Raw genomic sequence first — 27,846 nt, 5'->3', positions numbered from 1 at the left:
GCGGGACAGATTAGCTGTCAGAGCGCGTATGAGGCAGGCAGAGATTTTTAATAAAATGCAGTTTATCACATGGTGGTTACCACCTCCTATTTGTACCATGAGATCACGATAAACATGGCACTTATTTCTTTACTCCTGGAAATGCAAAATCAACTGAACAATCATATGATAAATTGCCCCTTTTCATGTACTTTTACTTTTCTTTCTATGCTTCTGTTTCCAAACATCTGTCACTTAGAGAAAGAATACAAAAATCTACTAGAAAAATATTTTGTCTTCCTTCCCCCCCAAAAAATGTAGATTAGGATTAGGAATCCAAATTCCAGGGCAATTCCATTTAACACATAAATCTTAACTGCTCACAAGGAGGCACAGGCACTTGAAGTATAAAGTGAGAAAGGGAACTTCAGGGTCTCCAAAAAACGCGTCATCTATTTCTAACCCTTGCTGGTTACGCACAACAGGCACTTAAAGACACAACACAGTAAGATATAAAGAAAAAAGTACTTTGTGTTAACTTTTATGCCTTACAGTATGCCCTTCCCCGCTTCCCCCAAATGTGGTTTCAAAGTAAAAGGTTAAGAGATGGGAAATACAGCATTACCTCCATGGTAAGATTCTGTAACCAAATTCGGGATAATACGGTAAAAGACTTCATTAGCACTCTCTCGGAATGACTTGTATAACTTGCTTGTAGCTTTGCCAGTTATGAGTAATGCACCAATCACTGAGAGATACCAACACCACCTTTGTGCTGCTTTCTTTTCACATGTTGCTTGATCTCCACAGACTCATCCTTCTTGCAAGCAATCCCCATCTTCAGCTGAATGACTCTCCCCGTGTCAGCCCCACGCAGCCCATGAGGTGCAGCACATGCCGCACCTCTCGCCTGCTCCTCACTTTACCTAAATTTTCCCTTTTGGGATGCAAAAATTCCCTTTTAATGTTTGAGATTTACCGTCCTCCTGCTCAGCAATACTCACCTAATCATTTTCATATTAACCCCGTGGTTAACCACCACCCTTGACAGTGCAAAAATATATAAATAACACCACGAAGATAAATTCCTATCAGGTGATACCTGGTGCAGTGTCTGTGTGGAGCCGTGTCCCCGTGATCATTAAAACCAGACCTACACTTCGCTGGATCACCCAGGAGTACAAATTTGATCGGGATCAGGCCAAGGCACATGATCACACTTCTGCTGAACGAGCCAGAGCACACGATATGGAGCCAGTGCCAATTTTATGCTGGCTTTATGCCAGCTGCAGGGGTGCAGACGATACCTGATCTGGCTGGAGTTGTGTACAGCGATACCTGATCCGGCATAAAGTCTGCTAGTAAAATGTTAACCTGTCAAAAACTTTGTGAACTGACTTGAGCAGGCAGAGTGAATGAGTACCAGGTCAGCACTTCGCATCATGTGGCCAGAGTGTCTTTGAGCCAATACTCGGAGTTCTGCCGCTGGATCGCGTGCGTTGCCAAACCACAGCCTAATGTCAGTGGCGATGCTTATACGCACTGGGATCTCGCTGCCGGATCACGGCCTAGCCGTCCTTCAACTCTTGTGGCCTCCAACTTAAAGCAGAAAGGAAAGAAGGCAGAATGAAAACAAAGCAGTTAACCTCTAGGTGGTCAACAGAGTCTACTAATGTGGGATCTGTGTGAAGATGGAGCCGCAGGTGTTTCTGTGGCAGACAGATTTAGATGACGAGCATGTTCTTTCAGGTTAGTCAAAGTCTTGGTAGAGAAAACATGCTGGTAACTAGGGTGATTTGAGTATTTTGGTAATCCAAACATTATTAAAGATGCAACCTGCAGTGTTGAACAAATACAAACTTTATTTTTTTCTTTACTGTTCTTTGGCATGGAAGTTCTTTGGCATAGCACCGCTCCTCCTAATACTGTCCTTTAAAGCCTTACCCGGTCTGTAGCAGCACTTGACCCACATTTTACGCTCCTGTGGCGGTGCCCAGGGCCGGGCACACGGGGCTGCCACCACACGAGGCTACAGGTTCAGACACTTCTCCCCTGACACTGCTGCAACTCCCCGAAGTCGCCCCGTTTACGCGAGCCCTTCAACCGCTTCCAGCCGCAGCAGACCGTCACCCGACAGCCATTTTCGCAAGCTTTCCCATTTCCGCGGAGGCCGCAGCAGCCGGGCCACCAACCCTCCCCCCCCCCCCCCCAAGCTCCCCCGGTCCCCTCACAGCCACACGCCCCTGGGGGGCGGGGAGGGGGGGGGGGGGGCGCCTCCATTTTGTGCGCCGGGCGGCGCCGCAACGGTTAACGGCGGGGGGGGGCGCAGCGGCCGGGCCGCGCTGTTGCCAGGGCGACGGCTCGGAGTGTTCCGGACCGTACCATTGCGCAAGGGGCGCGGGGAGCGCCGGCTCCTCCTCCTCCTCCTCCTCCTCCTCCTCCTCCTCCCCCCTCCCTCCCGGCCGGAGCGCGGCGCCGGGGCCCAGCAGCGATCGGCGGAGCGCGGCGCGGCGCAGCGGAGCAGGCGGCGGCGGCGGCCGGGCCCGGAGCGGCGGAGTCGGTACCGGAGCGGCGGGGCGGGGCCGTGCCGGGCCGTGCCGAGCCGTGCCGCAGCCCAGCCTCTCTCCTCCTCTCCCCGCCTCGCTGCCTCCTCCGCGGGATGCGGGCGGCCCGGGGCCGCGGGCTGTGAGCGGCGGCAGCGCGGAGACAAAGGGAGGCGGCGGGGCTCGGCGGCCGGCGCCGGGGACGGAGCGCGGGGGCCCGCCCGCCGGGAGGCGGCACGATGCGGCACGGCGCGGCGCGGCGGCACCAGCAGCAGCAGCAGCAGCAGCGCGGCGGCAGCAGCGGCAGCAGCAGCGGCAGCAGCAGCGGCAGCGCGGCCCGCCCGGCGCGGCGGTAGAGGCGGCCGCAGCGCGCAGGGCCGGGCCGGGCCGCGCAGCAGCGTCTCCCGCGGGCCGGGCCGCGCCGCCCGGGCCGGCGATGTGAGGGCGGCGGCGGCGGCGAGGAGGAGGAGGAGGAGGAGAGCGGAGCGCAGCGGAAGGCGGGCGGGCCCCGAGCGGAAGCGGGCCGGGCCCGGCGGCGGAGCGCGGCGCCGGCGGGGGCGGCCGGGCGGGCGCGGGCGGGCGATGGAAACGCACATCTCGTGCCTGTTCCCCGAGCTGCTGGCCATGATCTTCGGGTACCTGGAGGTGCGCGACAAGGGCCGCGCGGCGCAGGTGTGCACGGCCTGGCGGGACGCCGCCTACCACCGCTCCGTGTGGCGGGGCGTGGAGGCCAAGCTGCACCTGCGCCGCGCCAACCCGTCGCTCTTCCCCAGCCTGGCGGCGCGGGGCATCCGGCGGGTGCAGATCCTGTCGCTGCGGCGCAGCCTGAGCTACGTGATCCAGGGCATGGCCGACATCGAGAGCCTCAACCTCAGCGGCTGCTACAACCTCACCGACAACGGGCTGGGCCACGCCTTCGTGGCGGAGATCAGCTCCCTGCGCTCGCTCAACCTGAGCCTCTGCAAGCAGATCACGGACAGCAGCCTGGGCCGCATCGCCCAGTACCTGAAGGGGCTGGAGGTGCTGGAGCTGGGGGGCTGCAGCAACATCACCAACACCGGGCTGCTCCTCATCGCCTGGGGGCTGCAGCGCCTCAAGAGCCTCAACCTGCGCTCCTGCCGGCACCTCTCCGACGTGGGCATCGGGCACCTGGCGGGCATGACGCGCAGCGCGGCCGAGGGCTGCCTGGGCCTGGAGCAGCTCACGCTGCAGGACTGCCAGAAGCTCAGCGACCTCTCGCTCAAGCACCTGGCCCGCGGGCTGGGCCGCCTCCGCCAGCTCAACCTCAGCTTCTGCGGCGGCATCTCGGACGCGGGGCTGCTGCACCTGTCGCACATGAGCAGCCTGCGCAGCCTCAACCTGCGCTCCTGCGACAACATCAGCGACACGGGCATCATGCACCTGGCCATGGGCAGCCTGCGGCTGTCCGGCCTCGACGTCTCCTTCTGCGACAAGGTGGGGGACCAGAGCCTGGCCTACATCGCACAGGGCCTGGACGGCCTGCGCTCCCTCTCCCTCTGCTCCTGCCACATCAGCGACGAGGGCATCAACCGCATGGTGCGACAGATGCACGGGCTCCGCACCCTCAACATCGGCCAGTGCGTCCGCATCACCGACAAGGGCCTGGAGCTCATCGCCGAACACCTCAGCCAGCTGACGGGCATCGATCTCTACGGCTGCACCCGCATCACCAAGCGGGGCTTGGAGCGCATCACCCAGCTGCCCTGCCTCAAGGTGCTCAACCTGGGACTTTGGGAAATGACTGAGAGCGAGAAGGTCAGGTGAGAGGAGGGGGGTGCCCCGAGACCTCCGTCTCCTCTGGAGGGACTCACGGACAGACTGACTGACTGACTGCTGCAATGGAGGAGAGAAAGAGAGAGAGGGGCACGCACAGAGCCATGCTACCCACGCACCCTGGCACTGGAGGGAGGAACACGGAGAAAGAGTATATGTCCTTGACCCTTCTCTGCTGCCTAACGACCCTTGCTCTGGAGGAGGAGGAAGGGGGGGCAGGAGGAAAGAGAGAGCACCCCTCCTTTTTCCAGGTCGTGCCTCCAGCTCCACAGTGGGGAAACAGAGCTCCCCCACCCCCACCCCCCAGCATCCTCTCCTACAGAAGAGGTAGAAGCCCACACTTATGCACTGGGGCTAGAGACACCCCTCTTTATCCCCACTCCCTGATTCCATCCCCTCGTGCACTAAGGATGGATAAAGATCGAGACCCTTGTTCTGCCATGTATTGAGAATAGCTTATTTTTGGTTTATGTAAAGGAGAGTGGGAATGGAGATGGGAACAAACAACAGCAGAAAAGGCTTCCTAGCTACACTAACGTACCCGGCCACCCAGTCGTCCTGCACTGGGCACAGACACGGCTTTTGCTTTTGGTTCTGTTTTATAAAAGGAAAAAAAAAAAGCTAAAATCCCCACAAAAAAAAACCAACAACCATTCCACCTCTGCGCTTGCCCCTCCCCCATCAACTGGGAATTGTGACAGAAATACTGCTCCCTAGGTACATTGATTTTTTTTTTTTTGGTCTGTTTTTAATCTCCAGTTCCGTGTTATTCTCTGCTGTGGGTGGATACAGTTTCCCACTACTCCAGTTCTCCACTGCACTGAGAATAGGGATAGCTACAACCTCTCCTTTTGTATGTTTCCATGTCATCCTGCACTGTGGTGAAAGGAGAAGCCTAGGCACTCTGTTCTTTCTCCCCATCTCTCTGTACTGGAGAGGAAGATACCATTTCCTCCTACTCCTGTTTCTGTAGGGACTGGACACAGACCCCGGTTCTCTTAGACCTTCCCATGTACTGGGGGACACTGAGAGTTACCGAGAGACTCGTCTTCCCTTTCATCATTCTCTCTCTCTTTCTCCCCTCCTTCTTCTTGGCAACAGGGATAGACATATCCAGCTACATATCCATTCCTCTTCTTCGACTGGGGGCGAGTGGGTGGAAGGGGTGGCTAGCTGCCCTCGGACCAGGGGACTTAAGGAAGAATCTCCAGCTTCATTTCTGCTTCATTTGAGATACTGTGACCTGTTTTTATTTTGAAATGCATAAAAAAAATTACTGCTACAAAAACAGCCTCTTACTCTCCCATCTATCCCTTGCTTATATCCTGTAACTGATCCCAGTTTTCCTCATTCATTCTCCTCTTTACAGTATTCGTTTTCTCACATGGTTTTATTTTTAAAGACATTTGAAGTTGCTGTTCTTGTGGATTTTTAAGTACATTTTTTTTCTGCTGAATATATTCTATATATATAAATATATATATGATGTCTGGCTACCTCGTTTTAATTTGTTACTTTTTTTTTCTCCTCAAAAACCCTGGAATTCTTACAGGAAAGAGATTTTGAGACTGAAACATTTTTGTGCCTAGACTGGAATAATGCCCCTTGGGTTTGTTCTTTTTCTCTCCCCCCCTTTTTTTTTTTAATTTTTGTTTGCTTTTAAGCTTACCCTGCTGTGTCCCACCCTCACATTCTGGTTGTGCCTCTCCGTCCCTCTTCACTGGGGATTGGGGACCCAAACTGTGCTTCTGCATTTTTTACTCTTCTAGCACAAACATGTAACGTGAGAATCCATGCTGAGGATTGGGCTACTGTTAACGGAAATGTGTAAAAATGCAAGTTGGTTTTAAAAAAAATTTATATATATAGATATATGCAAATATTTCCCCCTCCCCTCCCAAATCACCTACAAAAGGTCACTATGTGAGGCTTCCTGTTTGTGAGTGGAGAGAGGAGCAGAGCAGGCCTGCAGGCCCCGAGGCTGTAATGTGAAGGGGAGGAGACTGAAGTTCATCTGTCTTATCTCTGTTCTGTCAATAAAATGGAGCTGGTTCTTTAGATTTTTTTTTTATTATTATTATTATTTTAAAGAGGAAGAGTAAGTTTTTTTTGTTTTATTTTTTTTTAAGAAAAATATCTTGGCTTTTTTTTTTTCTTGTGTGTTCAAAATCTCAAATCCTCCACAGTAACAGGCCAGACCACGGAGTTAACGCAAACCCAGAGACCCCTATGGATTAATTGTACTGTTTGTGAATTTGTATAAAAATAACAAAGATCCTCTTAAAACATTTTATATTCTTACAGTAAAAGGTTAAACTGATATTTATATAATAAAAGAGGAAATATGAAGTATGTTTTTGAAAAAAAAAAGCCGTATCTGTGTTGTCTGTGCTTTTTGAAGAGGTATCGACCTGTCTTGGTTTCGGTAAGCGTGCTGTGCAGCTTGTGCAGAGGGGTTGGGGCTGCTCTCAGTTCAATGAGTGACCGCTGAGGGAAAGGAAGTGGAGAGTCTGGTCCCTCCTGTGCAGGATGTTGAGTAACATCATAATTAAAAGTTTCTAGGGAAGGGTTTTGGTAGGACCAGCGCTGTCTGCAGGAGCGTTCAGCATCTAGAGAGAAACCGAGTAGGACTGCTCGGTGTGAGGCGTCTGCTCCGTCTGAGGTCAGACAAGCTGCACGTGCTGAAGTTTGCTGTCAAGCGAATTAAATATTTTGTGGTAGGGGAAGCCTGACATTTGGAAGGGGGAGCAGAAGGACTAGGTTTGTTAATTCTTTAAAGCTCCAGGAAGATGGCAGAGGTTTTTTGTGCCTAAATTGAGGCCCACCCTCGCCATCCCCTGTGGAAGAGCCATCAATAAAAACACTTCCCAGCGATGACAATCACCTAAAACTGTGCTCTCACAAGCGCACGAGAACCTGGGAAATCTGAAATGGCTAGGTTGGTTTCCATTGCCCAAGCAAAGATGAAAGTAAAGAGAAAGTAAAGTGGGGATGTTAAAAGAAAAAAAAATCTAAGGTATCCTTTGTACTATACCATAATCTTTCTCTTTAATGTATGACTTTTAACCTGACAGGGTCCCTTTTAGACTTCCACGATGTGGGTTTTTTATTGTTGTTTGAGATGGAGCTTAAGCGGTGTTTATAGGGCATGAAACAAAGCTTTTCTCCCTCTGAGTCCTGCAGCAGGGCTTTCTCTCCCCCGCTGCCCCCTTCCTTTCTTAAAGGAGGAGTTGGGGTAGACAGAATGCGAAATGGTGGAAGAAGCTGGAGCCATTGTTCAGGAAAGTTAAAAGAGGAGCTGTCCTTGCTTGCTTGTTCAGTCATGCATACTGAATCTTGCCGTGTGAGGGTCCCTATGGAAAGGAGGAGGGTGATTCTTCCCCTCTTTTTAACATTCCTCTCCAGGCCTGGCTGTATTTAAGCTGCTTTCCTCTATGCCGAGGAGGGAGGGGGATGGTCTGAAGTTCCTGTACATTTGCATTTTAAGCACTTCCAGCACTGAGCAGGCCACTTTGTTCCCTCTGCGCTATCCCGCTCGCTCCGGCAGCCCGGGCGCATCGGGTGCTGCTCCAGGTGGGTCGGCCGCCCCACCAGAGGAGGTCCCCTGCGCCTCCAGGGCCGGCCTGGCCTCCATGCCAACCTCCTCGTCCGCAGACACTTTTGGCTGAGGCTGGACTATACGCACTTCTTTGTCTCCAGCTCTAGCCACCTCTCTCTCCCCTCGAGTGCCGGTGCCTCATTTCAAAGGGGAAAATCATTTCTTTTTAAGCGGGCCACAGCTGTGCACTGCCTCCTCCCCACCATGAGAAGGGCCGACACCTAGGCTATCTTGAGATTTGGGCTTTGGGGGGGATGTTGTTGTTGTTTCCCCCCCCCAACTTCCAAGCTTTCTGCTGGGAGTTCATCACAAAAGCTGCATTGTTCGCTGTAGGGAAAGCCACCACAATTGGATCTAATTGAGCCTGACACTATATCCATCTTCCTTCACTTGCAGGGAGGTGTGGGGTCTTTCTTTCCTGCGTTAAGAAAAAAAAAGTCTACAGTAACTTCTTGACTGAAAAAGAGGATGTACGAGCACTATAAACAACAGGAATTCAAGATCAGGTTCCCACTACCTCTGAAATTTAAATTCTAATAGGGGAAGTCAGCAGTTCTATCGAGGGATGGAGAATGATAGAGCTCTCACGACAGATCCCCTATATGGTTTGTTTCTGCTGGATTTGACTGAAAACGCTATCTCCTTATTAAGGACCATGTTCACATGGGTTGGATATCCGTGTCAAAAATGCCTAATAATTGAGTTCTGTAATCAGAAATAGGACAGTTTGTTTTTTTCCTTCCCTAAAAACAAAACAAACAAGAAACAACCAAACTTCCTTTCCCCACTTAAAAAAAAAAAGAAAAAAAAAAAAAAACAAACAGCCCAAAACATTGCCCACATGGCTCAGTATGCTATTTAAACGGAAGCCAAGCCTAAGGACACTGCTGAAACCGAAGCCTCCCTGAGGCCCCGCGCTGAGACACCACGGGCTGTTCCCACAGAAGGAGCAAGTGCTCCTCATGGACTGCCGTGCTCTGGTGCCCGGGAATGACACTTCCTTGGGCACAGATGCAGGCCTTACTGTCTGGCGAGGCCAGAGCTGGAAGAATGCATGTGTTTACTAGTGAAGAGAAGGGTTTCTTAAAATAAATAATCCATTGCCAACAACCATAGACCAATTACCATATGACTCCTCAGGGTAACAAGGAAACTTAATTCTCACTCTCCAGCCACTCTTGAAGTTTTGAACACGACTCAGTTGGCAACCGGGGTAGAAAGCCATAAAAACACTATTTGGAAGCGAGCTGGAAGTCTCCCGTCTGTGTCGCCGTGCTCACAGTGCCCCCACACTCCTCAGAGCCCCACCGGCTTTGCCCTGCCTGCCCCAACCCTTCAGCCCCTGCTGCGATGCTGAGCCCAGCGAAAGCGCTGCCAGCGCAGCCAGCCTCGCTGGTTGAGGCGGCCGGCCCTGCCCTGGAGCACCTACAGCTGTGCAAGCTGGGCGTTGAAACGGGGCCAGCCTGCTCCGAGCACCACGGCTCCAGCGAGCAGAGGAGCCACGCTTGCAAGGTGGTGGCAGGAAGTGGAGCAGGCGTGACATGGAGGGGAGATGGGCACAGGCTGGCAGCAGAGGATGCTGGCTCATGAGCTGCAGCGAAGCGCTGGTGTTCGTGGGGTCTCTGCTGCAGCAGCTGCGCCCCTGGCCAGAGCCTGTGGCTGGCTCCTCTCCTGTCCATCCTCCAAGGCCACATGTGGGGAGGGGGAGATGCGGAGGAAAAGGAGGCTCCACCTGGGTCCTACTGCCCTTGGACTAGCATATGGGAGGCCTGCGTGTGGAAGATTTATACGTTTTACGCCCTCCTGCCCCACACCACAGTTTCGGCTGAATCCATTTGTTGCGGTGATTCTGGGGTCCTTTGTTTCCCCGTTAATAAATCATAGGGGACTGGGGACAGGTGTAACGCAAACTGCCTGGGGTCTGTGCTAGGATGAGAGGTTGTCTCCATGCAAATATAGCTACTGAACCTGCCCTTGGACTGTCAGGGAAGAGTTAAACTGAGAGCTGGGTGATCGAGACACCCAAAGTTTTTGGAACCAAAGCTAGAAGTTCACAGAGGCTTCCATTAACAGCTCAAAGGTAAGCGTTCCCCGAGTCTGCCAGCATCTCTACATATGTGCATGGGTTGCTTCTAGCAAAGCAGACTCTTTGTCTTCTCTCTCTTGATCCTCTCTCTACCTTAAATCCCAGTATTTCAGCCAGCAGCAATTTAACAGCGCCTTCTGTGGAGAACAGATAATCGATAAACCCAACTGGGTGGCTCTGGCTGTGTTCGAGGACCCCTAAGGACATCAGCGAGGCACCATGCCAGAGCTGCTGGTCGGGTTGCATAATGCTCCCTGCTGCGGCCAGCCAGAAAGGCCGTCCCACTGAATTCCCCAGCCCTAAGCTGCACGAAATAAAGAGCTGGAGAGGGTTTGTCGGACTCCTATGCCAGAACTTAGATTCCAGCCACGTTTGGCAGTGACACAAGGGCTTCTCCCCCTCTTTAATTAAATCTACCAAATTCATTAGCTAAATGCCAGTCCAACTTGAAACAGCACTGCAAAGATTTCAGAAGATCTGAGTCCGATCTGTCCTTGCGACAGAACGATGAACGGAAATGGGATTTTCCTAAAAGACTTCCTCAAATCTTGGGTGTGTTTTGGAAGGGGTGTCAGAAGTTTAATATCAGGGACATGTGCTCCAAGCACGTATTTCCGTAAGAGGGTTTCTGAGACATAAACCAAGCTCCTGTTCTGCTATAGAAACGAAGGCGGTCAGATCTAGAAATGGCAATTCCTTGTCATTTTCCTCCCCTTGATTCTTGTGTCTCCAGGATTTGAAGATGAAACGATTCCCCCTGCCCCCTCCAAGCTTAAAAAATAAATAAACAAACAACAACAAAACCCTATAAATAAAATCTTTCTATCCGAGGTTCACCCTCTTCCTCCCCTTTTCCCCAAGCGCCCAAACTTTACAACCCCCAGGTAACTTAGGCGGTCTGGCAGGTTGGCACCAAAGGAATACAGACAGCACTACGAGGCCACACCGATCACAGCTATGTAGCCAGCGGCCTCTCTTCTTGTTCAGTGAACTAAAACGCCAAGCACTCAGCAGCAATAAAAACCTGCCATTATCTCCTTTCATGACAGCTACAGTTGCGCTCCCGGCGCCCCAGCTTCAGAGTAAAGCACATGCATCCTTCAGCGCTATAAATTCCCCCTGCCACATGTCAAAGGGAAGTCCCGTAAGGCTGCTCGTGCCACCGGGGAGCTGGCTTCCTCCTCTCCTCCGGGCTTGTGGCGGCGTCCGAGACGTGACGCCTGCTGCTCAGGAAAGCCCGCTCCGGCAAATCTTCGGCAATTTGCCCACGGCGCCCTACGTGCCACCGATCCCTAGGCGCGGTGGCAGCGATGGCGCCGCTCCCCTGGCAAACACCCAGTAAAGCAGATGGGATGAAACGATAATCCAGAAAACTAAAGGCAGCCCATGCTACAGACATGCTTTTCTCCAGAGCTTTGGGACAAGCCCCTCCAGGCCCTAGCCTCTTCTCAGATGCCCTGCCAGGTGGCCATGCGCTGTCCCCACCTCAGCACAACCCTCCCTGCGCAGCGAGCCCCTCAGCGCGGGGACACGCCGCGGACACCCGTGCCTCGGTCACCTGGGGCAGCCAGGCGGCCCTGGGGGGCTGCCCCCACCGAGGCAGCTCTCGGCCGGCTCAGGCAGCAGGGCAGGGCCCCAGCTCGGGGCTCAAACACGCCGCCGCCTCACGGCCACCCCCGGCCGCCACCGGCTGCAGGCGCGGCGCCGCCCCGCCAGGCGGCAGCATTGCCCGCCGAGTGCCGCCCTCCTCGGCCCGCCCGGCCGCCCCTCGGCTCGTGGCCGCGCAGGCGAGTCCCCGCGGCTCCCCGTGCCTCGCAGCTTAATTAATTAATTAACTAACTAGCACACGCTGGCGAAGCCGCTCCCCAGCGCGGGTGAGGTGCCAAGCGCGGACAAAGCCCGCGCGTGACCGCGGCAGGCTGAAGGTGTCAGGGACGCGTCGTCCCCTCTGAGGGGACGCCTGCCACCTGGGAGCCACCTGCGGCTCCCAACGGGCTGAGGGTGCCCGCTGGACAGCCCGGTAGCCGTGTGGGCATGACCGGTGCTGTGGGTGAGACGGCCGCCATCAGGGCGCCACTCTGCCACGAAACGGAGTTTGTCATCGTTGTCACCAACCCTTGATTTCCCTGGGGTTCATTCCAGCGAGAGCTGCGGCGTGCGCCTCCAGCAGATGAGGCTGCTGTGGGTTTACACCTTAAACCAAATGGGAAGCCGCAGCTCCTGTAGAGACAGCCGCCAGGTCAACCACCAGCACACCTTGCCCCTGTGTGAGTCCTGTGTGTCCGGGCCCGGGTTGGCTGCTGCTGGAAAAAAAAAACTAATTTCCACAGCAAAAGCCCCACCTGGTTCAGAACCAGCACCACCTCGCCCCATCCCAGCCAGGCTGGAGGCTCTGCCACAGCACAAGCCACCAGCGAGCCTCCTCACTGGCTCCAGGTCTAGTGTAGCACTGTCTAAAGCACCATCCAGGACAGTCTGCATCTCTTAACCTCTATAGCTTCACACTAAGAAAATTATGATTATTTTTATAAAGTGTGCAAGTATGGGAATACGAACAGATTAGGATCAAAATAATGGTTGGATTATTTTAGTTCAGTGCAGGGCTTGGTTATGTTGTTGGCAGTTGCTCAGTGGCTTACCTCCTTAGTGATTAAAGTATCAAGGGCTGTATGCACATGACCTTTTTAGGACCTAAACTGCTTTTTTTTTTTTCACCCTCCCACTTCTAACACTGCTGCTACAGGTAGAGTTATGGTGTCTTTTTCAGAAACAGCTGTAGCCAATAATTTACTAGAATTAGTAACTAGCTTCTTCATGGCTCACACCATGCACAGACATCAGAAAAGGAAGTATAGTCACTAATGGGGAAGGAGGGGTGGAAGCAACTTGAGTAAGGTAATGTCCCAAATCAGCGAGTGGCCAAACAACGTCTGGTGTCCACTCTCTGCCTCCAGTTCTGCTCGCTCCTGGCACTTGGAGAAGCAAAGCCTGAAATGAGCTTTCCAGCCTAACGTAGCCCTGGAGAGGGAGAATGAGGACAGAAAAACACTACGTGCACATGGCATGTGCATCTTTCTAATGTTCTCATAACAGGGTCTGCCACCCAGAGTCCCAGAAGTGCCGATGTATGAACGTAGGTTGTAGAAGAGCTCCCAGCAACAGGAACTACTCCAGCAAAATATCCCTCTCTTCAGATTCTTCAGCCATTGCAGCTTTTATTTCAGGCTCGGCTCACAAAACAAAGACAGAGCTGACAAGAAGCGGTGCCTTGACAGTCCTGAGGGCAGATGTCTAGTCACAACAACAGGTACAGCTCGGATTGCAGCGGTACCAGCTGCTCTATCTACATCTTCACCACAACTGTCTCTGCAGTGACTCAGAGGGACCACCCATGCAGATCAAAGGCACAGGCAGGACATGGTCCTTAAGGCTGCAAATGGTATTGCCCATCACGATTTTCCATCCCTAGGGGCACCTGTCCATTAGCACACTTGCACAGACCACACCAAAGACTGATCAAATGGCAGCAGCTTTTGGTTTAGAGACCTAGACCACACTGCGCGAGAACTTGCGTTTGGGCTGTTGGCTCCCTTCCCCTTGTCTCCGTCCATTTGGACGCGGCGTGCCGGGATGACATCTCCCTCACACACCTGCCAGGAGCTCAGACAGACAGGGGGAGGCTGCATGTGAGCGGCTGGGTGTAACTTCCACCCTGTCCCTAGTGCCAAAAACAAGCATGTTAAAGCTAATCTACCCCTGTCTCAGCTCAACTGCTTTTCTGTGACTAAGCCCCTTATAATGGTTTTACTAAAATCCCCTTTTGATGGAAAAAATCCCAGCTGGAAGTTTCGGGCAGCGGCACAATGTGCAAGTCTGCGTGTCCCTTTCCCCAGCTTCACAAAAGCCTCTAATCGAGTGGAAAATTTGCTGGAGGCCAGAGGTTTAGGCCTGCAATTATTTTTTAAGGGATTATCAGGAGAGAATGGGGGGACTTACGACCCTCCCTCTCTTTGTGTTTTGGTCTGTGCCGCTTTCAGACAGACTCAGCCAGAAACCAAACCACTGCAGCTGGATCCAGAGAAACCACCACCGCTCATATCAGCGGCAAGCCTCCTCCCAGTCCTACAGCCAGACCCCAGGCTCAGAGTCCTGCTCCTGCACTGTGCACCTAACAGAAATTCTTTTTCACAGAAGCAACACTGCACACAAAAAGTTTCTTTTTTTTTTTTTTTAAACAGCTCAAGGAAAAGCAACCGATTTCAGTTCTGCGAGCCTCGCTGAACTGAAAAAAACAAACAAACAAAAAGAAAAAAACAACAAAGAGCAGGCAGTGATATGGTCCTCCGGACAGGCTGTAAAGGCTAGGCGTTGGCTCTGCAAACCCATTATGCAGGAGGTCTTGCACAAGTTACTTAAGACAAGTTCCAAAAAAGACTTGGCACTGAAGATGCATGCACTGCAACACCCAGCCTTCCAGAGCCTTGTTCCAAGGGTGGGACCCAGGGTTTAGGGTCTTTGGTGCTTTCACAGCTGACACACAAGTCAGACACTTCAGAGGCTCCAAAACAACTTCTTGCTGGGCACTGAGCCACTTGTCAGCACACTCAGCGTGGGGCAGCCAGAGGAGAAGCGCTGCCGGCTCTCCTGCCTGAGGAGCAATGTACCTTCCCCGGTAGCTCTGAGCAAGTGCCTTCGCTCACACGTGATCCAAACCAATGCAATTAGGTGCTTCTCCTCTACTGTCAAATTGTTGCGCTCACACCTGTGTACAAACAAACAAAACAAACCCGGAGGAAGCAGCAGTGCGCCCTGCTTTTAAACAATAGCCTAAGGAAGCAGGAGACCTGCTTTAATTCCTTCCTCTGTCTGTGGCACTCCAAACCTACACCTCCCAGGGAAGGTACTAAGCACTGGCCCTCAGGCAAGGGCCAGGAGAAAGGGCCACTCTTTATCTTTCCCCTCTAAGCCACGTTGTGGTACAGATGGTCATTTGGGATTCGTGGCAAGAAGAGTACACAAGGAAAGGAATGGCTGCAGACCATGAACATTTACTCTCAGTCTGTCCTTGTGGAAACCTTTCTGGGTGTTGTGTAAGGCAGCTGTTGAGTGAAACAGAAGCAGGTTCTGATCCCTGAGCCTTCCAACCATTTGGTTGGTACATAAGATGTTTCAGTACAAAGCTGCAGCCGCCACTGTCTCAGATCTTATCACATCCATGTGTGCTAGGTGTGCTCTGAAAATGCCTGGGGAGGCTGAGGGGCCAGGGTGTTCTCCTCCTGGATCATGATCAGACCCAAGCAGTTTTGGGCAGGCACGTAAGTACAACACTCTCAGCACCCGAGGGGCGTTAAAATAAAAAACAGACAGACAAACAAACACAGAGGAAAAGTCAAATGAGGCATTTGTGGAATTTAGATGCCCCCAGGAGCTAGGTGGTGCCTAAGCTGGGGATTTTGATTTTGCAATTTTGAATACTGCCTAAATGTCATTTGTTTTGCCTTTCTATTTTTTTTTCTTGGATGAGGTCTCTCACCTCCCTCTTGTTCTCTCTATCCACACAGATACTGTTTTTGTGAAGAGTTTCAAGATGGTAAGATAAAGAAAAAGGCTAATGGCCTAGCATTTTCAAAATTGCTCATTAAGGCTGATGTGCTTCAAGATAGTCCATACGTGTCTAACTTTCAGAAGACAGATGAATCCACTCTTCAAGACAGCTTGACAGCTTCAACATCCAAAGATAAGGAATCCAGAATCACCAGTAGCTACTAGTATAGTATGTGACCTGTATGATTCAGTAGGGTTACTAGAAAAGTAAGGTCAGGTAAGGAATCAGCTCTGGTTGCATCTTCTTACCCCAATGAATTGAACGCCAGGCATAACGCCACAAGACAGCCATCTTCTACTACTCCCTAAAAAGTGAATCTTTCACCCAGCCTGCTGCTCTAAGCACCACAGGCAAGCCTTCCTCCTGGAGTTCCCAGTCTATTTATACACAGCCCGTTGTCCACAGATAACCTTGAAAAGCCCTCCTTACAGTGTCACTGACACACAGGGGACTTCCAGAGATCACTGTCCAACATCCTGCGCGGAGGCAGGATCAAGTATACTTGGATCATTCCTAAGAAAGTTTATCTCACCTGTTCCTGAAACTCTGCTGTCGAGGCACAGCCTGCAGCCCTCTACCTAACCACTTCCAGTTTCCTTCTAATAATTCTTCTCCAAGCCCACCTTAAGTCTTTCATTCTTCCTGCAGATTAAGCTCTATTTATTTATTTTTAAATGCTTTCCACAATTGACAACAGAAAAGACTTTACCACTCTTCTTCTGTTTAGGGAAGCCTCTTACGGTCTTGCACACTACTCCCTTCCCTTCTCAGCTGTCTGCTGATGCACTTCAAATGCAACATGCTTCACCTCTGTGCTGGGTCTGCCTTGCAAAGAGCCTAATTATTGTGTTACGTTACACAGGTAGATCTTTAGATATATGATAAACATGTCTGGAAACTATTACAGTCTTCCCAAATGTTTGTGGCATGCAAGACTTGAATCCAGAATCCCAACAATGTAAAGCGACTTCCTCACAGGGATGTTGCAAAGATTTCATATATTACTATATTATTATATAAAGATGTTATAAAGACACGTTTTGCCATTACAAATTGTTAAAGATTCCTACTACATGTTGGTAACTCTGTATTCCCCCTCCATCCCAGCATTCCTACTACCTTCTCTTACAGATTCCTGCAAGCCTTGCTCCTTTATCTTTCTTTTCGGTGATCTCTCACACCGCTCCCCACTAATCTAACTGCGGCGGTCTCCACAAGAATCACCAGAGACAGTATTTCTGTCCCCTGCCCAGGGGCTGCTAGTGGTTACGAGATGATGTGCTCAGTTCAGTAAAAACTGAAGATAACCAGCATGTCACATACAGCTGTTTAAAGTTCAAGGAACTTCTTTTCCTAGGGTAGCTCTATAACGTAAATGAATAGAGAAGACTGATGGGCCATGATGACTAAAACCACTGGAGTTGTACACAGCACCAAAACTGTCTTACCACGAGCATTACAGACTTTGAGCTTTACAGGCTCTTGCCGATTCTCTTACCATTATAGGATGTCCTGCAGTCCTAAAGAATTTTTTTCTCCCTTCCTTTCCAGCTCTCAGCAGCGAGGATGTGCTGACTATCACCATGCTCTAAGGAGGTACAGCACACAGACTGGTACCTGTTTGCTGCTTGTGCTATCACCACTATTTTCAAGACACAATTGCATCTCCAGTCTCATCGCTAGTGCAGCAGAACAGAGGTACTGGGCTACCATACAGTACAGTACATACCATACAGAAGTGTTGTTGCTTACCCAGGAACTTACAACTGCACGTCTTGAACTGTGTATTGCCCTCTCATGTAGCTATGGAATGCACTAGGCATCAGCAGCAGTGGAGTGAGGTAAGTGAAGGGGCTTATGGCTTGAATTTTTCAAAGTCTAAGTGTTCAGAGATGCTAGAGTGCCACAGGAGCGTCTGGTGACTTGCACCTCTGAGGAAAAATAAGACTGTAGATTCTGCTCCAAGCTCACTGCCTGACTCCAGGGAAGTCTTGCCACCTGGCTGCACCTCAGCTGCTTCGTGCATAGATTGAGAGTACCACCATGTATCTATGAGAACTGTAAAGTTAATCTATGGAAGTTCAAAAAAAGAAAAAAAATTACTTCAGATCTCTGCAAGGAAGCCATCAGAGACAACTCAAATATAATCACCGATATCCCCGTGCCCAGGACACAACTTCAGAAAGTTGTCAGAACCTCCCAACAACCCTAGAGGAGGTCCTGGGGCATGTTCATTTCTGTTCCCCTTCCACACCATTTCCCTGAAGAATGGTCCTTGTAGAAATAAGTATTTCAAAACACAGCTTGAGTGCTGTAACTGCAGACAAATTGTGTCAGACGGGGCTTCTGTGTTGAAAGAACTGTCTATATATTCAGCTGCGTATTGTTACAAACATTTGAAGAAGCTGCTTTACCCGAAAAGGAAGGACAAGTTCTTACTATTATGAAAACTGGGGGGCTTCCAGTGTTGCTAGTATGCCAGCAAGTGATCTGGGGCCAGAATAGATAATCACGGTAGAAATGATAGGAAAATCTCCAGGCATCTGAGGACCACCTACGCAACATCTGCACATGTCTCACAAACCAGGTGTTGCTCCCTGGAGCACATAATTTGGGCACGCATTCAGTGTGCCACTCCTACCACCTCCTGCCTCAGACAGGATGTCGCTCCCACCAGAACAATGTCACGCACTGCCTACAGCTACGTGCAAACCGAGGGGTGCTAACCCCAGCTCAGAGAAATCTGTCATTTACACAAGAATATGTTGTGTCAGTATAAAACTAGCCCACAGCTGGGAATCAGCAGGAACATATTTGAGGTATAACACTCACAGAGGAGGAACAGAAAGCTGCGTTGCCCACAACTGCCCAAAAGCAACCGTGGCAGTTCAAGTCAAAGACCTAAAGGAAGGCACGCAGCTGCGAGGGATCAGCCTCCACAAGAGACACAGATTTGTACTCCAGAAAACAGGCTGCAAAATACTAAATGCAAGCAGGAGTTTATCCCAGCGGCAAGCTTCACACTGCGTACAGACATGCTTTCTTTGCAAAGGCAAATGCATCATCTCCATGCATCCAGCATTCACTGCAGCCCTGTGGATCCCACCATGCTTCAAGGATGGGAGAATTTCTCTCCACCACACACCAGCTGTTCTCAGGAGCCAAGGCTGAAATCCAGGCAATAGTTCCCCACTCTTGTTAAAAACAAAACAAGAAAAAACAAAACCCAATTCCTACTCAGGAGCCTGCTTCCACCACAGAATGAAAAAAAAAAAAAGTGCTTACTTTTCTTCAGGAAGAGATTACATTTCTTGTATCAGATTGAAGGTGGTTGTGAAATGGGGTTCAGCACATGGATGTAGTTCTACAGGATTTTGTTTTAATAAATAAGCATAATTCTGAGGGAAACCTCTGTCAATACAGACCCTATGGAAAATATTGCTCCTGTAGACAGAAGAGAATAGTGCTGTTTGTGTATTCAGGCACTGTATACATGAAGATATTTCAGAGGCCTCTATACTTAGCCATTGTGGTTTTCATCTTTCCCAGGCCAGAGGTAGCTGTGTAAGCATATAGTCAGCATTGGCTAAACAAGTACTTTTAAAACCATACTATTATTACCAAGTTAGTTAGAGAAGGCTTTTTTTTTTTTTTTTTAAATGATTTCATCTTGAATTACAGATCTTACCAAAAAAAAGGGGAAGGGGGATGACACCAACAGCCTTCTAGCCCTTAAAACGAGCTGTGCTTTTTTTCAACATCTCTTTCCGTTTAACTGCAGCCAGACCACTTCAGGTCACGAGCTCATCTCACCAGGACGGCAGTGCTGGGTCTCGCCGATACTCCCAGGAAAACCCAGGGTCCCTCAGGAAGCAATGCTGGTGACTTAGTCAGTGTAACTCTTTCCTCTGAGTCAACACTGCCCCAGTGTTTCAGCATAATGCCAGAGGGCGCTGACCTGCTCGGCGTGTTGTCTTTCAGAGGAAATAAATGGGTGCCTGACCACACTTGCGGTTATTAAAGACAACATGTCGCTTTACACAAACATTGGCATTTGGCTACGTGACCGCTCCTATGTGCATAATTGCATTTCTGCCTCCCTCCACTTTCTGTCCCAAATTGTTTCAATGGCTGCTGTGTTTCACCCAGACCGAAAGGCACTTCAGCGGTTGGAGAAGCAGTTCCAACAGAGCACAGAACTAAGAACCTGAAATTTTATTGCAGACCCCACCTTTGGTTGGCCACATAACCTTGAACACATCCCTTCTACCTTGCCCTTCTACCTGGGTTTCCCCACTTATAAAACAGGCATTGTGAGAAGAATCTCTTCTGTTAAGTGTTTTGAGAGCTACTGATGGAAAACTCCATGTAAGAGAGATTAAGGATGAGTTATGCAAGATGGTACTGTTAATTAGGTACGTTTATTAAATATTCTGGGATTTTTTCCAGTAGAAAAGGCGTTAGGGAAAATAAGAGATTTCTAAAGACAGTAATGAAGTTTTCTGCATTTGATATAATTGTGACCTATGATCTTTGTATAATGCAAGAGTGTGCTGGATTACAGACCAGACTGGTATTACACCCTTTGATGTACAGGACTTCAGGGATGCCTGCACTACAAGGCAAGTAAGTACTCTAAAGGTGCTGAGCATTAGCAGCATTTTTGTCCACAGGCAACTCAGCTGCCTATAATTACCTGAAGAAAAATTCTTCCTCTTCTTCCCTAATCCCAGTGCCCCGATCACATACTACGTTTGCTCTGTGGACTAAATTTCAGAGCCACGTGACATTTACAACACACAGTCCTAAAAGCACATGAAAAATACACCTGGTTTGGGGATTTGGCACAAACTCAGCCCAGGTTCACTGAAAGGTTTGTGACCCTTCTGAGCACAGCTGGGACCAAGTTACAGTTTTGCATAATACCTTGTGGCTTGAACAGCAAGATCTGATCAAACTTGGAAGCTTTGACTGAGATGCACTTGGAGAGTTTGAGTTCAGTTCAGGCATAAACTTGGTTCAAAAACTCAGGGGCTGCAGACTGCACTGAATGGAGATCAGATGGAGTATCTGCAGTCACCTGCATTTCAAAAAGGGTCAGCCTGACGCTGGAGGTAGGGACTCCATAGCAGACCTGACCTCTACCAACAGTGAGACAGCCACGAGCATGCCAGTAGCCTAGTTCAAACCAGGATTCACTTCCTAATTAAGTCCTCCATCATTCCCACTACCCATGTGTTGATCTGCAACTTGGAGCAGCCTTCGAGCTGGCAAACTGGATTCCCTTCAGATCAAACTGAACTGGCAAACATGCTCAAGGAGGACACCGTCTCACACACCTCTTCCATACCCATGGGACCAGAACAGAGCCAGACCAAAACAGGAGCCCCTCACTCCACTGTGCTGCTGTGCAGTTGCCAGGTCTTTGGCACCAACCATTTCACTCTGCAGCCCTGCTCCCACTGGCCCACTCCACCTGGTAGCCTGGATGCACCCACCCAAAACTGGGGCTCAGATGCAGGAGAACCAGTGTGCAGAGGTACCCGATTGCTCAGGCTGTTTATCAGCACCCTCTGCTGGATGTTACAAAGCTTTCTTCCCTCCAGGCCAGCCATGCCAGCAGGCTACTTGGGCTAAACCAGCAAAAGGTCGGGGCGTGGAAGCAGGAGCCTACCCCGAGTGTCCCCCTGTACACAGTGCCCCGTGCAGCCGCACTGCGGGGACTACTCTGCACCGGTATATCTGCAGCAGTATAAGTCACTGTGCATCAGACACAGAGCCCAAAGACATAACAACAAAAAGGTAAACCCGGGGAGAGCCTTCGCTACCTGATTAAGTTGCTTACAGCTCGTTTCAGTCTGAATGAAACAGCTTGCTGACAAAAGGTGCTGATGGAACACCTGAAATGCATCATCCCCCAAGAGGAGGGGAACGCATAGGTTCTGCTGTCATCAAGTTTTCTGCTGCGCCTCAGACCTGCAGAGGTCACCTATCCCCTGCAGCACTGGGATGGATGACAGGCAAAAAGGTAGCGGAGCCAAGTGAGTTGGTGGTTTGACATGGTGGATAATTATCATCTCAAATCTATGGTCTGGGAAAAACAACATCCTCATGTGCTGCATATCAGCCTTCAGGTGATTAGAAACTTGTGGTCACCTCTGATTCCAGCCACATTTATAGTGACCGTTTGATGCAGAGATGCTCGGGAATGCAAGGCTCTGAACTAGCGTCCACTGTCAGACAAAGGAAGGTACAACACACGATGGAGCCAGTTAAACCAACTACAGCTGGAAGACTGTCCAGGAACAGGAAGCATGATACCTTCTGAAACAGCTAGAGTAAAATTCATAAACTGTAAGAGTCTTATCCATATAAACGTCTAATCCTTTCCGAATTCTACTAAATTCTTGCTCTCAATTATTTATGTGCTGCAAGAAAAAAGTAAGTTTCACCTATGTCAGATGTTTTGTTTCAACTGAAAACCTTGTACTACGTAAAAGTACACACAGGAATGCCTGGTTTACTTCTCTGTACTTTTAAGTTTATATACCTCTGTCATGTTGCTTTTTATTACCCTTCACTCTAACTACAGATGCATAATCTTTTCAGTCTCTCCACAGCTCTAAGCATTTTCATCACCTTTTTCTGCTAAATATTTGTAGCAGAGTGACCGGAAACGAACATATGATATTTTATTTTAAAACCAAAGGCCAGGCCAGCAGAGAATCACACGTCTTGCACCCACAGAGAGCCAGCACATCCCCATGCTCAGCAGCCTTCTAGTCGCCTAGAGCCAGGGGAGCGATGGAGGAAGCAACGCCTATTACATCAGACCCTTTCACGCTGCAAAATTCACGACTGCTGGAGAGGTTCTATACTCCAGCACCATGGCAGCCAATGTCAGCTGTGGTAATGCAAACGAAAAGGCATTAAACCCTGTTCCCCACTAGAGAACAAAGTCTCCCACTCATTCCTTCAAAAAATTTAAAGGTACTCATTTCTGAGGGACTTGTGGGGTGGGCAGATATGTTCACGGCGGTTCTCCAAAGATAGCTCAGAAATAACCTGGGAGGATCCCAGATGAAGGCTGGGTGTCTTCTTACATCTGTCTGGTTTGGGAGATGGAGTGTAAACAGTGGCACATTAGCTTAGATTAATTACAGACTGCCGGTATTTTCCTTTCATGTAGTGAACTCTGGGAACATAACACCGCTGATAATTAAATAGCGCCTTCCATCAAAAGGCTCCAAACCACCCAGCAAACCAGTCAAGCCGTTAAGGTAGGACTGCTGGAGCAGGACACACGAACACAGCACACCAGTTCAGGAAACAAACAAAAAAAAAATTGACTGAAGCTACAGAAGGAATTATTATATGTTTTGCATTACGTGCACCACAGCAAGACCTGGGCAGGATTAGCAGGAGTGCCAGGAGACCTTCATTGGTCGCACACAAAGTTTTATATCCCCTAAATAAGACTTTCTCCCATGACACAACACCCATTTTTTTTTTCCATTTTCCTGGAACACTGGTTCAGTACTGATGAAGGAAATATAAAATATCTCCTGCTCTGCCTTCTGCAGCTATAGGGTTTCTTTGCAGCTTTAGTAAACAGAATATGAGCAAAGCCCTGTTTTAGTTAAAGAGATGACAGCCCTCAGGTAAGTATGGGTGAGAAAATACAGAACAGGAGGTAGGTGACAACTGAGAAGAGCTCATAGCGGTGGGGTTAACCATCTGTCTTATCTCATTCCCTCCTTCCCCACACAAGAACTGCCTGTTGGTTACATGGGACTTCACACTGGGGTCACCACCACAGCCTGCCAGTGTGATGTAGGTACGTGGAGATGGATGACCAAACCTGCACCCTTCCCATGTGCCACATCCCAGGTGGGTTACCACCTCCCCTCTCCCTGTTCTTTTCCTCCTCTGTCCCTGCTCTTTCCAGCCCAAGACTGCTTTTCCTTCCTTCACCCCCCTCCTCATCCCCTGGCACTAAATGTCTGCAAACTGAGGAGAAGCTCATGCTTACTCCCACTGGCACAGCCGAATGAAATTGCTGCTTTAAAGCCAGACCGCTCCCAAAAACTGCAACCCCGACTTGTCAGATGTTCTTTCAAAGGCACGGAAACACAAGAGCCATGCAGAAGGCAAAGGGAGAGCCAGGCTGCCAGCATCTACCCCGCTGTTTTACATTCACACTCACAATGGGCAGTGGAACTGGCGGATAGGAGCAGATGTGAGTTTCTCCTGCCCACCACATCCTTTGGCACACCGGGACCATGCAGTTTGGGAACTCAAAATCTCCAGACTGGCTGCCCTTCGCAGGATGTTTCTTGCCCCTGTGGCAGCACTGATATACCAAAGCACCAACCAAAACCCTTCAGTGCTCCAAGAGCCACCCTCAGTCTCTCCTGCTGGAGCATCAGCAGATTTTCTGTCAGGACACAACACCCTGCCCTCGGAGCACAGCGTTATCTCTCTGTGTGCTCACACACCCTGCCCTCCACACAGGCATGCCAGCGGATTCAGCCGATGCTGCTGTCCACAGGCAGGATTCAGGGCAAAGCCACGGCTGCCTCTTCACAAACCAGACACCGAGGCCTTGGCCTGCCCACCGCTACTAGATAGCGGGTGCACACAGGCAGTTGTTGTCCTGAAGGGTTACAAGGGTAGGGAGAAGGGCTTAAGGGGGAAAGAGGGAAGGAGGCAAGCTTCATACAGGAGCAGTGCTTATTTCTGAAGGGTTAATTACACGTTATTATGGCTTAGTTAATAACCTGAGGTGGACTAGAGAGACGCAGACACCATCCAACCGGTACCTCCTCACCAAATAAACGTACCTCTCTGACACACTGCGCAGACAGGCTTACTTTCCACATAACCATTGAACAAAAACCATGAGTATTCAGCCCACACCACAGCCCGTGGTGCAGCAGGTGGAGCACACGGCCACAGGACAGCTGCTTGTGACTTCCCCCCGCCACCGCCAGGAAACCCTCTTCCCCCAGGCCTGCCATTCCCTGATACAGTAAGGCCTCAGAAGCCATGCAGATTTGAACAAAGCGCAAGAGATCTGAAGAGACATAAAGCTGTCAGATATCTACCATAATATCTGCTAGGACTGTTCATTTACCTACCTCCTTCCTAGGGAGCATTGGGCAGCCAAAAAAAGCAGGACAGATGCAGAACCTACAACAAAACCTGAAGAGAAATATTTCTCAACTGTTCTCCCAGCACTCCTCTGTTACAGAGAGGATAAACTACACCTGGGCAGGCTCGGGTGGTAGTGGTAATCCTCTGCCCTCCCTGCTGCTCACAGCCATTAGTGCCAGGTGAAGCCCATGAAGGAAAAGAGGCACTCCATCTTAGCAGAAGTCACAGAGCCAGGGACATACCCCAGAAATCCTAGCCCTCATCCTCACAACTGAATCCTCCCAGAGAAATCAGGAAGATTTTATTGTCATTAGCATGAAATGCACATCAGGGAGATGGGGTATCCCTCGCTGCAGGTCAGGACCCCAGCATGCTCGGTGCCCTACATAGGTAGAGCTGAATGGCCTTGGGCTTCAAAGCACAGCTCACACTGTAGGAATGTCCAGAGGCCCCAGTGTGCCAGGCACTATAAAGCACAAGACAAGAGTTACTTCATCATTATCCTGCTGGATAAATATAAAACCTTATACTGAACAGTCTACTTATCTCCTATTTTAGTAAGACAGCCGTATACAGACACTGACTTTCCTCTCATTTATAACAGCATAGGCAAGAGAGAGAAAAATATATACGTCAGCCAGAGATTGATTGCCATGTGTTACACATAACAGGCAGGAGCTCCTGGCTAGCTCTGGACAGACAGTGAGGGTTTCCACCTTCCTATTTGCCTGGGCAAGTCCCCAAGAGTCCCCAGCAGATTTGTGTCACCAGTGCTACGTTTGCCTTGCTGAGGGCAAATGCACCAAAGCTAGTTCAGGTGCTGGACCTGCACCTTGGTGTTTCCACACTCTGGAAGCATGGAAGAAAGACAAGCCAAAAGTCAGAACTAGAAATTGCAAATCTGAACCTTCTTTAGATGCCAAGTTGCATCTGTTCATCATGTATTTTCTTGTAGGTATGTATTTCTGACCCAACATCATCAAAAGCTCAAGACTTCACTTGTCGGTGTGCTGCCAGAGCTGGAGTCCTTCCTGATATATTTAGAGGGTTCAGCATTACACCAACTCCTCTACTCAATAAACTATGATATTTGAGCTATGATTTTTTTGTTTGTTTTAATGTGACCTATCCAAAGAAACTCTTGGATCTTAAATCTGGTTGCTGAACAAGAAAAATACGGTTGCTCCAATGTTATTTTGTTGCTGCAATTAGCGTGTTTTTTTATTTAGAGAGCTGGGTCTGTGTCTCTTTTTCAAGGACAAGCTCCTGATCGAGACTAAAATTCTGGGTGAGACAACTGACCAATGCATCTGACCCAAGGCTGAAAATAAAAGCTGGCTTCCCACCTTAGTTTCCAAGTAAACTCCACCAAATGACGCAGTGCCCCATACTGCATTTCACAGGCAGCGTGGATATATTTAGCGTGGGATGCCCCTCCCAAAGCGCAGCTTGGGGCACAACTGGCCGAGCAGAACCCAGGCAGGAAGAAAGGCAAATGAACTGCGCAAGCCATCCTCTGCACTCAGTAGCATGACTTTTGTTTATTTGCTTTGCTAAAACAAAATAAAACAACTTTGGAAGAGGCGTTTTATTTTCAGGTCAGGCAGCAAACCCAAGAAGTGTAATTAGGCCCTGGAAATTAGCAGTTGAATTTATTTGTGCGGTTGAACGTTCTTTGTGTTTCCCACAAGAAGAGAGAACACGGGACAAGACCACCATCTACACTTGCTTCTCAAGCTTGCTGCAGGAGAAAAGGGAGTAAGGACCACATGGGCGTCACAGAAGCAGCATGCTGGGACTCCCCTTTCATAGATGTGAAACCAAGGGACAATAAACCACTGTAACAGTGATATTTAGGTGCCTGAAGAAGCACACTGGTTGCTTTGGAACCTACAGAACTGTCTGAGGAAGATGGATTTCAGCGGTGTATAGCTGGCTAACTTGCAAGTGACTCTGCATTTCAGCAGACACCTCCCTGGAGAGATGCTTCTGGGGGTGACCACAGGGCTGTGGTGGTCTCTCCTTCTGTGGTCACAAAGACAGCTTAGCTCTAGGAAGCCCACTTTTGCCCTGAGGACCCCAAGAGGTGATCTCCTTGGGCAAATCAGGTAGCCACTAAAACATGTGAAGGTGGTCAGAGCGATAAAAGGCAGTGGCTACTCATAAGCATCCACCAACCACTGGGATTTGGCAACAACACGTTATATATGGTGACCCCCTCCAGCCCTATGAGCTATAGGGACAGCTCTTTGCCCTCTCAAGAAGGGCTCCCAGCTGCAGTGCAGTAGCCCATGGTGTCTTCTTGACTTCTACGCTGGTAAATCTCTTGGCCTCAAACTAATCTGACACCAAATCAGACAAAATCAGACACCAAAACCTTAGCTGTAAAGGACTTTCTTTTCAAATCAGGACAATAATCTATTATTACATATTAGAAATTAAACAAGAAATTAGGCCAAAACTTCACCCCAAGTTTGCGTAGACAGGAGAACCCAGTCAAGACCCTTACCCTGCAGCTTTCCCTAACATGGGTGGTTTTTCTGTAAGCCTTTGAGAACCTTTTTTTGTTTAAAGAGGGACTTTCAGTTCAGGGTTGGACTAAGCAGAGCGTGATTCATTAGGGAGACCTCAGTGCAAAACACAAAGCCATTTATCTTATTTTCTTCAGCCCCAGATGGGAGCTGGATAGGGCCAGGGAATGTTCATGGCCATGAAAAGTCTTAAATGTCTGAATGACACCACAAAGACAAAAAGATTTTTCAGAGTTGAACTGCTTCATCCTCTCCTGTGACAACTTAAGAGGTTGAGTAGAGTAGCTGTCTCCTAGATTTCCCAGTCTTTCTTTCCTTTCCCTTAAACAGTGCTCTGTTGGGGGCTCCTTCCCATGGCCTTCCTTCAGTCAACAATGGCTGAACATAGCTTTTTGCTCCTAGGACATGTTATCTCTGCCCCAGGCCAGCCTGCAAAGAAAGAAGACTGTTATTTAAAGAGGTTCAGAGAGGAACTGGGATGTGATCTTAATCACTGACCCTTGGGTATCCTAGAGCAAAGGACCACAATATGCTGAGACATGAATACCTGTCCT

At 49.8% G+C, this 27,846-nt stretch overlaps 2 protein-coding genes across 2 annotated transcripts in view; one reads left to right on the top strand and one right to left on the bottom strand.

Annotated features, from left to right (window-relative positions):
- The window catches only part of WNT5B (Wnt family member 5B), a 70,507-nt gene that overhangs the window by 31,876 nt on the left and 10,785 nt on the right, over positions 1-27,846 (bottom strand). The gene's annotated exons all lie outside the window — the stretch shown is intronic.
- FBXL14 (F-box and leucine rich repeat protein 14) lies at positions 3,049-6,674 on the top strand. The gene has a single exon (XM_040562537.1). It carries the CDS (start codon positions 3,105-3,107, stop codon positions 4,305-4,307), a length of 1,203 nt encoding a protein of 400 aa, XP_040418471.1. The 5' UTR covers positions 3,049-3,104; the 3' UTR covers positions 4,308-6,674.

Source organism: Cygnus olor, chromosome 1 (genome assembly GCF_009769625.2).
Source record: "Cygnus olor isolate bCygOlo1 chromosome 1, bCygOlo1.pri.v2, whole genome shotgun sequence".
NCBI classification, from domain to species: Eukaryota; Metazoa; Chordata; class Aves; order Anseriformes; family Anatidae; genus Cygnus; species Cygnus olor.
The sequence above is the reverse complement of the archived record's forward strand: the minus strand, read 5'-3'. Positions and strand labels throughout refer to the sequence as shown.